The sequence below is a fragment of the Peromyscus eremicus genome, chromosome 19 (assembly GCF_949786415.1).
Source record: "Peromyscus eremicus chromosome 19, PerEre_H2_v1, whole genome shotgun sequence".
In the NCBI taxonomy this organism is placed as follows: domain Eukaryota; kingdom Metazoa; phylum Chordata; class Mammalia; order Rodentia; family Cricetidae; genus Peromyscus; species Peromyscus eremicus.
In genome coordinates, this window is record NC_081435.1 from 15,043,510 (window position 1) to 15,058,698 (window position 15,189).

At 39.8% G+C, this 15,189-nt stretch overlaps 1 protein-coding gene across 4 annotated transcripts in view; it reads left to right on the forward strand.

Annotated features, from left to right (window-relative positions):
- Kiaa1328 (KIAA1328 ortholog) overlaps positions 1-15,189 on the forward strand; it is a 266,377-nt gene that overhangs the window by 226,812 nt on the left and 24,376 nt on the right. For all 4 annotated transcript variants that reach the window (XM_059246831.1, XM_059246830.1, XM_059246833.1 and 1 more), the window contains one exon: positions 1,649-1,754. In XM_059246831.1, the coding sequence (XP_059102814.1) occupies positions 1,649-1,754 (106 nt within the window). The remainder of the gene's footprint in view (positions 1-1,648; positions 1,755-15,189) is intronic.

Below are 15,189 nucleotides of genomic sequence, written 5' to 3' on the forward strand. Positions count from 1 at the left end.
CATGTTTTGTAGATACCCATTTGTCTTAGGGTTTTTATTGCTGTGATGAGACACCATGACCACAGCAACACTTATAAAGAAAACATTTAATTGGGGTGGCTCACTTACAGTTTAGAGGTTCAGTCCATTATCATCATGGTGGAGAGCATGGCAGTGTACAGGCAGACATGGTACTGAGAGTGCTGAATCTTGATCAGAAGGCAGCAGGAAGTTGACTGACAGTCACACTGAGGGAAGCTTGAGCAAAAAAGACCTCGAAGCCCACCCCCACAGTGACACACTTCCGCCAACAAGGCCACACCTCCTAAAATACCACTCCCTTTGGTGGCCATTTTCTTTCAAACCACCACATCATTCTTCCCTATAAGAAAGAGTGGATCTTCCCAAATAAGCTTTTAACTCATATTGGGCATCAGTTTCCTAGGAATAAGAGGGAAATTGTGACAGAGTTCTCACAGTCCTCCAAAATAAAGTCAGAGATACTTTGTGTTGTTGAAAAGTAATAAATATAAAATAAAACCAAAAATAAAGATTAAGTAGGGCTCATAGAGGCCCACAGAGACTGAAGCGGCAATCATGGAGTCTCCATGGGTCTGCGCTAGGTCCTCTGCATATGTTATAGTTGTTAGCTTGATATTTTGTGGGACCCCTAACAGTGGGAGTGGGGTGTCTCTGACTCTTTCATCTCTTCTTGAGACCCTTTTCTTCCTTCTGAGTTGCCTCATGCAGCCTTGACATGAGGGTTTTGCCTAGTCTTAACTGATCTTGTTATGCCATGTTCGGTGGATATTCCTGGGATGCCTGCTCATTTCTGGAGGGAAATGGAGGAGAAATGGGTCCAGGGAGAGGGAAGGAGGGGTGTGGAGGAATGAGAGAAATGAAGGGAGAGGAAACTGCAGCCAAGACATATTAACAACAAAAAATATATCTAAACTAGACAGACAGACAGATAAAACCAAAAAGAAAAAAATGCCTCCTTTCAGTACTATTATCATTTTATTTAACATCTGGAAGTGAAAAGTAATGAATCAACTAATCACTACTTCCTAGAAAGGAACAAGGGCCAGATCAGCCCATGCTGTAGGAAATTCCCATTGCTTAGGAATTTCTTAGAACCCTACACTGAAGGTATGTTAATCATGTCTTTAACATAATAATTGTAGTCCAGTACAGAGTTCTTTAAAAGAAAAGAGATATTTGTGTCTAATCTTAAATGCTTTTAAAGAGAATCCTTCAACTTGAAAGATGTAGAGATGCAAGGTGCTAAGATTTTCTCTTTTGTTAGCAAAAACATTTTTGTTAATAGTTAAAGAACAAATGAAGACAGCTTACTTCTTAGACATTTCCATAATAAAGCCAAATCATCAGAAATATGAAAGGCAAATATGTCAGAAAACAAAATAACTTAACTGTTATTGTACAGATGAGTGGATTTTGTTTGTTTTTAAGTAAGTCAATGTAAATCATTGATATGTATAAAAACAAAACAACACAAGGAATTTTTCATCTGTCATTGTTCCATTTCAGGAAGAAAATCAGCTATGTGTTGAGACTTTGGGAAGCCCCAAATGATTTACTTTGTGATGTGAAATGAACTTTTCATTTCTTTTATTGAATACTCAAATTATTTCTTTTATTGTTTATACAGAGACAGTGACAGGAGTTAGAAAAGATGCATCCACATCTCCTATGCCAACAAGAAGTCCTAAGGACCCCGTGACCTCATCATCATCATCCCAGCGCAACACCTCACGGTGAGCCTAGGAGACCCTTGACTTAGTGTTCCCCTTAGGAGAGTGTTTATAAGACTGAAGAAAATTTGACAATTGTAGTGCTCTTACTCTAGAGGCACTTATTATAAAGCTGTAGATTCTGGAAATTCATTGCAGAGTTCTTTTCTCCATATTCACACTTTCTGAAATGATCATGACAGTTGGCAAGGATTTCCATAGAAACCCAAAACGTCCTGTCCACAGAAACTCTGCTTAGCAGCAGGTCCTTCTCAGCTGATCATGGAACATAATGTATTTGGTCTATAACTTTAAATGATTAAATTCTGAAAATCACAGTGGATTTTGTGCTAAAGGTATATTTACGTCCTCTTATACGAGAGACTTTAGAAAAGTTAATTGTTTGACCAGCCATTTCTGGAGTTAGAGAAAGAAATCTATTATTTAAAACTTTTTACATTTAATATAGCAACTCACATATTAACATATTATCTATTTAAGACTCAATATATAGAAGCATCAGTTTCAAAAGGACTTGGTTTATGTTTCTTTGGGGATAAGGTTGGTTTGGAGCACTTAAATCCCTCATATTATCACATGAATATATATTTTAAGACTTAACTTGTAGTTTAATTTCCTAAATTGTTGCTTTCAAGGCTGGTGATTTCAAAGGTATACTATAAAATATATCCTTTGGTTTATGGTTTGAGAAAGGAAAGAATTTTAACTCTTCATTCTCTATAGAGCTAGCTTTCATCCAGTCTCATATAAGGACAGTGCCACAGAAGACAAACCTCACATTCTTGAGAAGCAGTATTTGTTCTAACTGTGGCTCTCATTGGCATGCATTTAATTCTGGAGGCAGAAAGATAAACACCACAAAAGACCTGGGAAGTGACTGCTGCAGAGGGTAGTAAGTTGAGTGTCTGCCTGTTGAGTGCTATGTACCCAGAACTCTTCGATTTAGTCTAATTTAGTCTTCATAGCCTGTAGAGATAGGACTACCCTCATGCCCATTTTAAATTTGGGAAACCATGATTCAGAGAGATTGAGTGTGTTGGCTAAGACTCTGATTTAATTTTGATTTTTTCATTGCTATGAAGAGACACCGTGACCATGGCTACTCTTATAAAGAAAACATTTAAGTGGAGTGGTTCGCTTACAGTTTCAGAGGTTCAGTCCATTATCATCATGAGGGGACCATGGCAACATGCAGGCAGATGTGCTGGAGCTGAGAGTTTTACATCTTGGCAAGCAACAGGAAGTCAACTGAATGTCTCACTGAGGAAAGCTTGAGCAAAAGAGACCTCAAAGCCCACCCTCACAGTGACACACTTCCTCTAAAAAAAAACCCACCTCCTAATAGTGCCACTCCATTTGAGGACCATTTTCTTTCAAACACAACAGACTCTTAGCTAAAAAAAGACAGGGCCAGCATTTCAAACTCCAAAGCCGTTAACTTAAGTAGTGTAATGGCCAATGTTGCCAGTCTCCCTACTGCAAAGGTGGCGTAATCAAAGTAGTTAGCTTGCCCATCTTTCTCCACTGACCCTCTCTCTTGCTTTTAGTGATGGCATTGTTGGAATTTGCTAAAGAAACAAATGAGTCGTGATTCTGAAGAGTGGAGCGAGCTCCTTCTGTTTTGTACCACTTCAAATTGTGGTTGGAAGCTTGTACTTAGAACTTTCCATGCAGCTCATATTGATTGGCTTGGCTGAGAATCAGCTAATAGTCTAGATTTTCAACCTCAGTGAATTTTACTGTGAATATTTAAATGGCATTTTGTTGATTGGTTAGTCGGAACTAGGGTTCAAACTCAGGGCTTTGTACATGGTAGGCAAGCACTCCACCCCTGAGCTACACCATAGCACTAAAATGTGATCTTTAACACTGTAATGTATTTGTGAAGGTTGAGTTTTAATTTGGAGGGATGCATGAAAAATGGGAATAAAATGTTTCTCTGTAAGGGTTTTGTAAATCATCCTCAGCATAAATTTTCTGAATGGAAAATCATATCAACATGGTAGAGTGTTACAAGCCCTGGTTAAAATTGCTGTGAATACTTATATTTATAGATGTTAAGAAAAAGATGATCCATATACTGGTACTTAATACTGTTTATCAGCTAAATATAGATTCTCAGGAGCTTTGTAAATAATAAACATTTGACTAACCAAAAGAATGTGTAGCACACCAGATCTTATCTTTAAAGGAGTGCACAATGGCGTATCATCAGTGTATTATATAAAGTGCAGAGTTGAAAATGATTCAGTACTATGAAAATGAGCTACCAGGACAGCACAGTTGTGCTTCTCCATCATTAGAATCCAGAGTATTTAAATCATTCACGTTTCAAAGTGTACACTAGTCATTTTTTATAGACTTCTTTTTCATTATGGAAACTTTTTCATTATGGAAATTCTTCCTCCCACAAGCCTTTGAAGAGAATAGATTTTAAGCCTTACTCACCCTAAATTCCAAGAATGTTTAAGGTTTGTGAGAGGCTTGCAAAAGATGATGGCATGTTTCAGTGCTGGGGGAGATACATTTTTCTTTGTTCTTGGAAAACACCTAAAGTATCTCACATCATTCCATGTACAGGCAAAGAAAACAGTCATGGCAGTCATCTTTCCCATTCATGATATAGGTTTTTAATTATTCTCTCTGCTGGCTGTCAATATAATGTGAAATTTTCATTCCCCATTCAAGATGGAAAAAGTTTGTGGCTGAAAATGTTAACATTTGCATTTTTATTTGTTGATTTATTTAAAGGACAGCCTCTCCTACAGCAATCCATCACTTGGTGACACCCCAAATATGAATAATGTATTGTAGACTTGCGGTTACAATGTGTAATAAGTGCTTGAGACAGTAAGAGAATGTTAACTATGTTGCAAATGTAATATTTATCAACTCATAAAGTTTATTGCTTTTGAGGTTCAATAATACTGACCATAGGACATTAATATCACTTATCTTGATTTTAGCTGGGCAACTTCGTATGTAGAAATATTCGTCTATCTCATGCTAACAAAATAAATATGTAATTTACAGCACAAGCAAAAAGAGCATTATAGCCTTCCCTGCTGGAGGCCGTGGCACTTCTTTCTCTCCATTTCCCTGTGACTCCAGCTCTAGTTGTGTGCCCTAAACTACCAGGGATGGGAAGGACAGTGGTTATCTTGGCCCAAGAGGATTGTGATACTAAACAAAATGATACTGTTCACTTCCGCTTAGTAAGAACAGGTGATCCTGCACAGACCAGTCCACCTGGAGGGCTTTGTTCCTTCTCATTGTGAGCACCATGTGGATATGTAAACCTTAGCTTGGTAAGAAAGCTGGGGATGTTCTCTGTTCCTCTGAAACTGAACCACGCGATTCTCTTTTGATCCATCATGAAGCCAGAGATGGGCAGGTTACCCTTTGCTTCTCAAACGAATTGGGAGGAACATAAATATTACTTTTTACATAGTACAAATATACCCTTGTGTGCCATCCCAAACTGGTATGTCCACTGCCAACAATAAAAAATAAAAGAAGTTTTTAACCACCAAAGCCAAAGAAGTTATGTTTATTACCAACATCCGCTGTAATTGGTGTGCACTCCATTAAGGTGCAGAATTATGTGTTTCTTTGCCGTAAATAACTTTTCTGATTGTACTTGCTGTATGCCAATTTAACCAAAAAGTATACTTCCATAAAGTGGATACTTGCATTAATGTAGCTTTTGATTTCAAGTCTTTTATCTTAAGCCATACTAGGAGATAAGGTAGTATACAGCTGTATGCCCTTTCATGTGACATGCTGCATTTCATATTAACATGGAGGAAGTGCCTTCTATGTTTCTTCAGAGCAGCAGAAATGTCACTTTTTGAAATACTGATGGAGTTTCTAGTTCTCAGTTCTATGACAACAAATGATGATAAACAGAGACTAACTCCAGACCCATGGCTGTAGGATTAATCTACAGTCTCTGAAGTGCAAGGTCACTGAGTCCCTTCTCTGCTCCTCCATGACTCACTAAATATTAGGGTACTTGCTCTTGCATACCTGTTGAATAAAATGCTATTGTGTAAATGTAGCAGCTTTTCACTATGCAGTCATCAGCAAATGGACATCTTCTGGTTTTGATTGGATCATGATATGCTGATGTAGTAAGTCTCACTTCTAAATCCCATTCGTACCTCAGTGTGGTGGCACATACATGGAATGTGAACATTCAGATGGGCTGAGGCGGGAGGGTTTTAAGTTAGAGGCCAGACAGGGATACATAGCAAGAACAATAAATTACTGCTTTTCTCATTATTTTCAGTAAATACCTGACAAGAATCAACTTAAGGAAAGAGGGAGGGGGTTATTTTTGCTCACTGTGGTTGCAGCTGAACCATGAAGCTGCTTGTGTATCACCACAGACAGGAGACAGAGATATGCTCATGCTCAGCTGAAGTGGTTTTCTCTTTTTATTCTTTGGGGACCCAGCCCATGCTGCTGCGAGCCACATTCAGGATCTCCTACCTCAAGAAATTTCCTTAAAAAATACCCTTGTGGACACACTCAGAGGTGTGCCTCAGTAATTCTCTAGATGTTTCTTTATGCAATAATGTTGACAAGAGAAATTAGCCATCACAAACCCATTTCAAAAATAAAATGATGCAATCACCCATACCTCTTTGTACACCTGCTTTAATAGACTTAGGTAAGAAAATGAAGCTAATAGGCTAAGGAGCAGTACTAAAGGAGTGAATGCAGCTTGAACCTTACTAGGACATCAAGGGAATAATACTCACCATTATCAGACTGTCTCAGCTTGTATTTACTAGTGACCTAGAATCCAGCCCTCAGCTTCAGGAAATGCTACAAAGTCCAGACTGCAGAGTAAAGACAAGATCTAAAGTATTTTATTCTTCACACTTTTTTTTATTATACGGTCCAGATGTTCCATAACAATGATATGTTGCCAGTGTAGTTTTTAATTTTGTCTTTGCCTCCTTCCTTATTTGTTGTCATGCCTTTGCTTTGTGGTTCAGACTGGCCTCAAATTTGCAGTCTCTTACATCACCCTCTCAAGTGCTTAGATTTCAATTAGGCACCTCCATGTTCAGCTTTAAAAAAAAATATATTTAAAATGAAAGCAGAAGGAACCCATTTACAACAGGCAAACACACTTCAAAATTTTATACTCCGTAATTCCAAGTATTTGCAGAATTGCTAAGGTTACCCCTGGCTCGTGTGATTAAACATTCTATCTCTTTGTCAATGCAGCAGTAGAGGAGTGTTGTGCTTTCTGTGGTGTGTCAACTGAACTCTGAAAACTGTAGTTAGTGACATCTGTTCAATATTTCAGTCCTTGCTCTCATTTCAGTTTTTAGCCTCATGAGTTGCAGTTTGGAATTCTTCACCTGATTTGAGGTCACCAAATTCCCTTAACTTCAACTTTTAAGAAACTTCTTTTGGGTGCCTCTAACTGTTCTAGGCACTTGAATTCCTTTGTAGAAAATTGCTTTATATATGTTAACATAAAATAATCCTCAGAATCATGAAAACATAAGCCTCCAAGAGGCAATTAAGAACACCTAAGAGCCCTGTAACACTTGGGTTTATAGGCCTGGCCTTCAATGCTAGCTTTGCAGTTTTGAAAAATAATTTCATCTAATCTATAAAATGGGAATAATAACAGCTCCCTTATAGGCATGTCATGTTGATTAAGCAAGATAGTGTATATAAAGTACTTCACACTATCCTGTTCTATGCTAAGTGCTCCACAAAGAGTAACTACCATTATAGAACTTCCCAAGGCCACATAAGCCAGAGAAGCATTGTGTGATTCCAAGCTTTAACCTAACACAATATTAGGAATATGGTTAGGTTTAACTCTAAGGTGAGCATTCGACTTGTTTGTTTTGTTTTGTCCATTATTTGGTTTTGGATTGATTTTTCTAAGAAGGCCTCACTGTGTATCCCAGATTAGCTTAGAACTTTGTGATCTTCTTGCCTTAACTTCTCAAGTGCTGGAATTTCAGGCAAATACCACTATACCCAAAATATGGTTCCTTTATGTTTTGGCCTTGCAATAGAAATTTAAATACAACTATGTTAGACACATCCAACATGCTAACATCATTTTTACCTTTCTCCTGTGTTCTGGGGAACAAGAATTGTCAGGAAACCTGGAACAATGTGTGTTAATGATACTGATCTCACCATTAAATGTCATGGATAGTACCACTGCAAAGATGGTGTAAAGGTAATCATGAATGACCTGCATTAGCAGAATTTTTCTGGTATAGGGGGATGTCACCATTGGTAAAAATACTTGCTATACAAGGAGGAGAATCTGAGAACCTACCTACAGCCAATAGGCTATGTCAGACAAGGTAGAAGGCTAGTGCCAACACCCAAGGTTGTGCTCTGACTATGTTCCATATTTATGTGTTCCATGGCACTCACACATGTCATACATAAAATGATAATTTTTTTTAAAGTTGTAAACAAGATTTTCTTGATAACAAATGTTCTACCATCATGAAATGTCTCCTCTTGTTTTTTGTTCTAAATAGTTGGGGAAGGAGTAAATATTGGCTATATAATAATTAATATTTAATATTGTGTGTCTAGGACATTTGTTTCAAGAGTCACTTGAGGGCTAGTTGAAGTTACTGATAATAGATGTTTATCCTCATAAATTAGCCTTTTGTAAAGATGCTGAAAGGGTTGAATTCCCTTCAACCAGCACTTATAAAACTTGTCCGAAAGTAGGATTGCTTAGAAATCCCTTGTAAAATTATTCATTTCTATCCCTTATCTTAGAGTACTTGAGCCAAAACTACTAGAGATGAATCCCAGTAATATGACTGTTGTTTCCAAATTTCTCTGTAAAAGTCACTGTCTAGAGATATGCACTTGCAACCCAGCACACCAGCATCCTCCCTCTCCGCCTTCTGGCTCTGCCTAACCCCAGGACCTGTCCTTCCCATTGTCTATAGAATGTGGTCATCAGAATCCATTCAAAAGCCTCTAGGGAAGACTATTAGGATCTCAAAGAGCCAGTATTAATCTAAAGAGTTGGTACTGGGAATTAGTCACTAAGACCTATTGCTGATGCCAGCCTTTTCTATGACAGGCTAGATGAAAGATGGCTCAATCTGTAAAGGATCAGAATCAGTAGGACATATGTGTAATTATTAAAGGGAATGTATCAGATTGTCTTGCATGGTTTGAAGCTGGATAGTCCAAAAATTGCCATCTGTATTCTAAAGAGCCAAGAACTTCATAGTTGCCCAGTCTAAATAGATGGAAGCCTCAGAAGAAGAACAGTGATGCAGCCCAGTCCAAAGCTGAAGGTTTGAAAGCTCCTGAGAGTTGCTGGCTGGAGTATGTGGAAAGGCTGAAGAAGCTGAAATCTGTTTCAGCAGACCACAGCAATAGAATACACACTCAGGAGAAGGAAGCTGACACTATGACCAGTGAAGGGTTGACAGGAACCCTAAACCTCATGGGGAATTGGAAAAGCAATATGGAAAAAGAACATACCAACTTACAACTCCACCCAGAGCTCCTTAGCTATGGGTGGGGTCCTAACATTGCCTGCAGGAATTATACAGTAAGTGCTAGCAACCCAATCTACTACAAGACTGCAGTCTTAACTTCAGGAGAATTCCACAACACTTACAAGCTTTAAATTCAACCCAGGGAGCTAGCTATTCTGTTTGTTTGTTTGTTTGTTTGTTAATTAAATTTTTAGATTTATTTTACTTACCAACCAGTTTCCCTCCCTACTCTCCTTCCATTTCTTCCCCCCACCTCCCATCTTACCCTTTTCCCCATCCACTCCTCCTCCTTTCTGAAAGGGTCAGGCCTTCCATGGGAGTCAACAAAGCATGGTATATCAAGCTGAGGCAGGACCAAGCTCCTCCCCCTGCATCAAGGCTGGGCGAGGCAACCCAGCATGGGGAATGGGTTCCCAAAAGCCAGGAGCTAGCTATTCTAAGTTACTCCTCTGTTCCAAAGAAGAAACGGATTTAGACCAGCCCCCAGAATTTAAACAACTACAGTAGCCACTGCTAAGTACCCCATTGTCTCAGTGGCCAGCCAAGGGATTAGCAAAGCTGAACACTTGATCTGTTAGAAGCTCTAGGGTCAGCACTTGACTCACTCATTGGGCATAGGCCAACTCCCTCAGCATCCTTACCTTGAGGACCAGTATCTGCCATAGCCACATGCTGAATCCACTCATGTTTGCCCTGCAATAATTAGGGACAGTCTCTTCCCAAGTGCATGATCTTGAGACTGTTGCTACTCGTGTGAAGTCTGTTTCACCCACACCTGTGCTTGGAAGCATCCAGAAGAGCCCTATAGCTCCAGAAATGTAGCTGCCTGTGGTCTCAACCCTTGCCAACACCTATGCTTACCCTGAAATATCTAGGCAGCATCCCTTCCTGTGTGGTGATCTTGGAACTATAGATGTTAGTGCAAAAAGCCTTGGTATCACTCAAGCTTGTCCCTAAAGAGCAGGGAAAGGATACATCCATGTCCTTAAACTCTGTGAGTATAATCCACAGGGCCACAAGTATCATTCCTATCACAGCTTTCCTCATGTAACCTAGAGATAATCCCACCAAGCTGTGTAGCTCCAGAGCCATGGACAACAGAATCAAGGTGCCATCACCAAGTGTTTTTAAACCACAGGACCTAGGTTTTCCCCACATTCCTCACCACAGAGGGTATGGATATAAGCACCATGAGCCCAAATATTAACTCTGTATTTTCTGAATAATCTAAGGTGTATCTTCTCTGTAGCTCACAAATTGTAGACCACATCTACCAGTACTAAATGCATTTGACACACTGTCTTAGTTTGGATTCTATTGCTATGAAGAGACACCATGACCCTGGAAATTCTTATAAGGGAAAACATTTAACTGGGGCTAGCCTACAGATCAGAGGTTTAAGCCATTATCATCATGACAAGAAGCATGGCAGCATGCAGATAGATATGATGCTGGATAAGGAGCTGAGAGTTAGGCATCTTGATCTGCAGGCAGCAAAAGGAGACTGCCTCACTAGGTCTGCCTTGAGCATATAAGACCTCAAAACCCACCTCCACAGTGGCACATTTCCTCCAACAAGGCCACACCTACTCACACCTAATAGTGCCCCTCCCTATGGGCCAAGCATTCAAACACATGAGTCTATGGGGGCCATTCCTATTCAAACCACCACATTCCACTCCCTAGCCCCCATAAGCTTGTAGCCATAAAATAATGCAGAAATGCATTCAGTCCAACTTCAAGAGTCCTCATAGTCTATAACAGTTTTGAACTTGTTTAAAAGTCCTAAGTTCAAAGTCTCTTCTGAGATTTGTGCAATCTCTTAACTGTAATCCCCTATAAAATCAAAATCAAAAAGCAGATCATATACTTCCAGCATATAATTGCACAAGATATACATTACTGTTCCAAAATGGATGAAAGGGAGCATAGTCAGGAAATACTGGACCAAAGTAAGACCAAAAACCAGCTGTGTAAAGTCCAAATACTGCATCTCCATGTCTGATGTCAAAGCCCTTCAGATCTCCAACTTCTTTCTCCTTTTTGGCTGCAACACACTTCTTTCTCTTGGGCTGTTTCCACTCCCTGTTAGCAGCTTTTCTTGACAGGTATCCATGACTGGCATCTCCAAATTTTGGGGTCTATAAGGCAATCTACGCTTCCCAGCTTCACACAATGGCCTCTCTAGGCCTCCATGCAGGGACACCTATGACACATGCCTGGACTCAGTGGCTTTCCTTAGCAGTAGAGGGAGATTCTATAACCCCTTTCTTCTGTCATTGACTCTAAAGCCAGAACCATGTGGCAGAAGCTGCCAAGTTCTGCTGTTTGCTGGGGCTAGAACATGGCCCCCTCATTCAGTTATGTCTTCACGAGTTTTATGTTTTCCATGATTAACTTCACTGCCTAAGGTTGACTTGTCCTGGAACTTGCTCTATAGACTAGGCTGGCCTCAGAGATCTACTTGCCTCTGCCTCCTGAGTTCTGGGTTTAAATGTGTGTACCACCATGCCTGGACCTAAACTGCTCTTTAATTTCTTTTTTACAAGTTGGAAGCATAGCTAGGTGGGGTCTTGTCTTGCCCTGAGGTCACCACTCCCTTTGTTCCATTTCTTAATTTGTTTCTCCTCTTGAACACAGGATTTAGCTCCATTCCACTTCCTGGTGCCCTTTTCTCCTCAATTTGTACATTTTGTATTTTTCTTTGCTCAGCTTGCTCCTTTTCAGTGTAGATCTTCGTAAGAGTGAACATTAACAACCACATGACAGAGTCTATACTAGGCTGTTTTGAGATTTCCTCTGCCAACAGATTAATCCCAAACTCTTAACTTTAGACTCAGGCAGACATCTCAGACAAGGGCAAAAAGCAGCCACATTCTTTGCAAAATATCACAAGAACGGTCTCTAAGCCACATACTAAAATTCTTCTCCTCTGAAACTGTAGTTGTTTGTTTTGCTTTTTTGAGGGGACTCGCCAAATAAATCATACCCAGAGGCTTATTCTTAATTATAAAGGCCCGGCCTTAGTTTGGCTTGTTGCTAGCCAGCTTTTCTTAAATTATTCTGTCTACTTTTGCCTTTGGGCTTTTCCTTTTCTGTTTCTGTATACCTATGTTTCTTACTCCGGTGGCTTGCTGGTTGTGTAGGTGGGTAGCTGGGTGGCTGGCCCTTGAAGTCCTCCTCTTTCCTCTCTTGTTTGTCTCTCTGTCTTCCCAGATTTCTGCTTCTATTAATTCTTTCCACCTGCCATCCCTGCCTATCCTTTCTCCTGCCTTGCTATTGGCCATTCAGTTCATTAGACCATCAAGTGTTTTAGACAGGCAAAGTAACACAGCTTCACAGAGTTAAACAATTGCAACATAAACAAAAGTAACATACCTTAAAATAATATTCTCCAACATGAAACCTCTTGAGCCAGACCCCCACACCTGAAATCATCCTGAGCACCACTGTCTTCCATGCTTCTACTAGTATGGCCCATTAAGCCACACTTAAAGCATTCAACTGCTTTTCTAATCCAAAGTCCCAAAGTCCACCTTCTTCCAAACAAAAGTATGATCAGACCTATCACAGCAATACCCAAGTCCCTGGTACCAGCTTGTCTTAGTTAGGGTTTCTGTTGCTATAATGAAACACCATGACCAGAAAGCAAGTTGGGGAGGAAGGGTTTATTCAGTTTACATTTCCACATTGCTGTTCATCATCAAATGAAGTCAGCAACCGGAACTCAAACAGGGCAGGATCCTGGAGGCAGGAGCTGATGCAGAGGTCATGGAGGGGTGCTGCTACTGGTTTGCTTCACATGGCTACTCAGCCTGCTTTCTTATAGAACCCATGGCTACCAGCCCAGAGATGACATCATCAACAACGGGCTGGACCCTCCTCCATTGATTACTAATTGAGAAAACACCTTACAGCTGGATCTCATGGAGGCATTTCCTCAACTGAGACTCCTCCTTTCTTATGATTCTAGCTAGTTGACATATAAAACCAGCCAGTACACACACAGCACCTAAGGATTCCCCTTTTGTCTTCTAAAACCTTGAGTCCACAGTTACCAGTGTCACAAACCTAAACAATAGCTACAACTAAAAACTACACTGAGGAAAGGACCTGTCCTGCCAGAGCTGTGGCTTTGGTGCCAAAAGTCCAGGCATAGCCCATATCCCTCCTGAGGGCCTTGGGGTAGATCTTCATAGCCTTTACTTCAGGAACCAAAGCTGCTGTTCCTTCAACCCTTGATATCACCTGTGTTTTCTCTGAGGGACATAGTTCTCTTCCCATCCCATATCACCAAGACAGTTGTAGCTGCCTGAAGCCCTGGTGCCATCAAGTCCGTGAAGCCTAGAAACACACAGCTTTGGAGGCAGACATTCATTGCAAAATCATATGGCTACTCTCATGAGCAAGCTACAGCCTGGGTTGTTGAAGCACTCATAAACACATGATGTCTATCAAATATAAAATATCACATTGAGACTATACTTTTGAGTTCCCCTGTAATCCAACCTAAAGTGTCTGTCCAGATGATATCCTGTACCCTATTTAAAAGATTTTTTTTTCTTATGCTAGTTCACAAAATTGGAACAAATGATTGTTACACTAGGTTTGCTGGGATCAGCATTTAGAAGGGAGCAGTAATTCTCTAGAAATAGATTCTCAATTTCAAGGAAATCAATTAAAATCCTGAAAAATAATTTAAAATAATGATACTAAGGAAATTCAATGAGATGCAATAAAATATATGAAAAATTTTTTTTCCAAAAGAGAATAGAAAAGGTGTGAATGAGAACTTCACCAAAGGGACAAATCACAAAAACTAATAAAAAGTCTTTGAACTGGAAAATTTGATGAAGTAAAAATAGTTTTCACAGCAGACTAGAACAGGCATAAGAAAGAATTTTTCTGAACTTGAGCACAAGTCACTTGATCTAGCATAGCCAGACAAAAGAGAGAGAAGCAAGGAGAGGAGAAATGAGGACAGAGGCGGGGGAGGACAATGCCTACAAGAATTATACTGTAAGCAAACAAATACATGATGGGAATTCGAGGAAATGGAAAAGGCACTGAAGATTGGTTTCACAAAGTAATAGCTGAAACCTTCTTAGTTCTTCAATGAGGCATTGTCATTTTGATTGAAGAATCTCAAAGGGTCACAACCAGATTCCAATAAAACAGACTTTCACCAAAACATGGTCAAAATTTCAAAACTACATATCAGAGAGAATATTTTGATGTACAGCTACTGAGATACGTGCTATAGGCCACAAAGTGTTGACTTTGACTCAGACCAGATTTCATGACAGGATTGTAACATGTTATCACTTTTGTGGTGTTGTTTATATGGACATTAACATTTTAATTTCACAGCCTGCAGATCTCATGGACTTTTGTGTTCTCTCTGCTTCTGTTGATGCATACAGAGTATATCCTGGGGTCACATTCTTTTTAGATCAAAAGAAAGTAAGTTGATCCATTTGAAGTATCCAGACAACGTCAAATCTGATGGTTAAAAAGAAATTGTTTGAGGACAAAAAAATAAATTCTTTTCAGCTAATATGGGTGAGTAGGGCCCTTCCTGTAGGTAGAGTTTTCCTGTCGTGGCAGCTGTTTCCCAAATAGCCAACACTGAGACTTAATATTACTTGTAAATGCTTGGCCAATAGCTCAGGCTTGTTACTAGTTAACTCTTACATTTAAATTAACCCATATTTATTATCTATGCTCTACCATGTGGCTTGGTACCTTTTCTCATGTGGCTTGGTAACTTTTCTCAGTATGGCATGCTCATCTCACTTATCCCTGCATCTGTAGGTGACTCCTCTGACTCTGTCTGTCTTCATCCCATCATTCTCAGTTTGGCTTTTCTGCCTAACCTTATCCTGCCCAGCTATTGGCAAATCAGCTTCTTT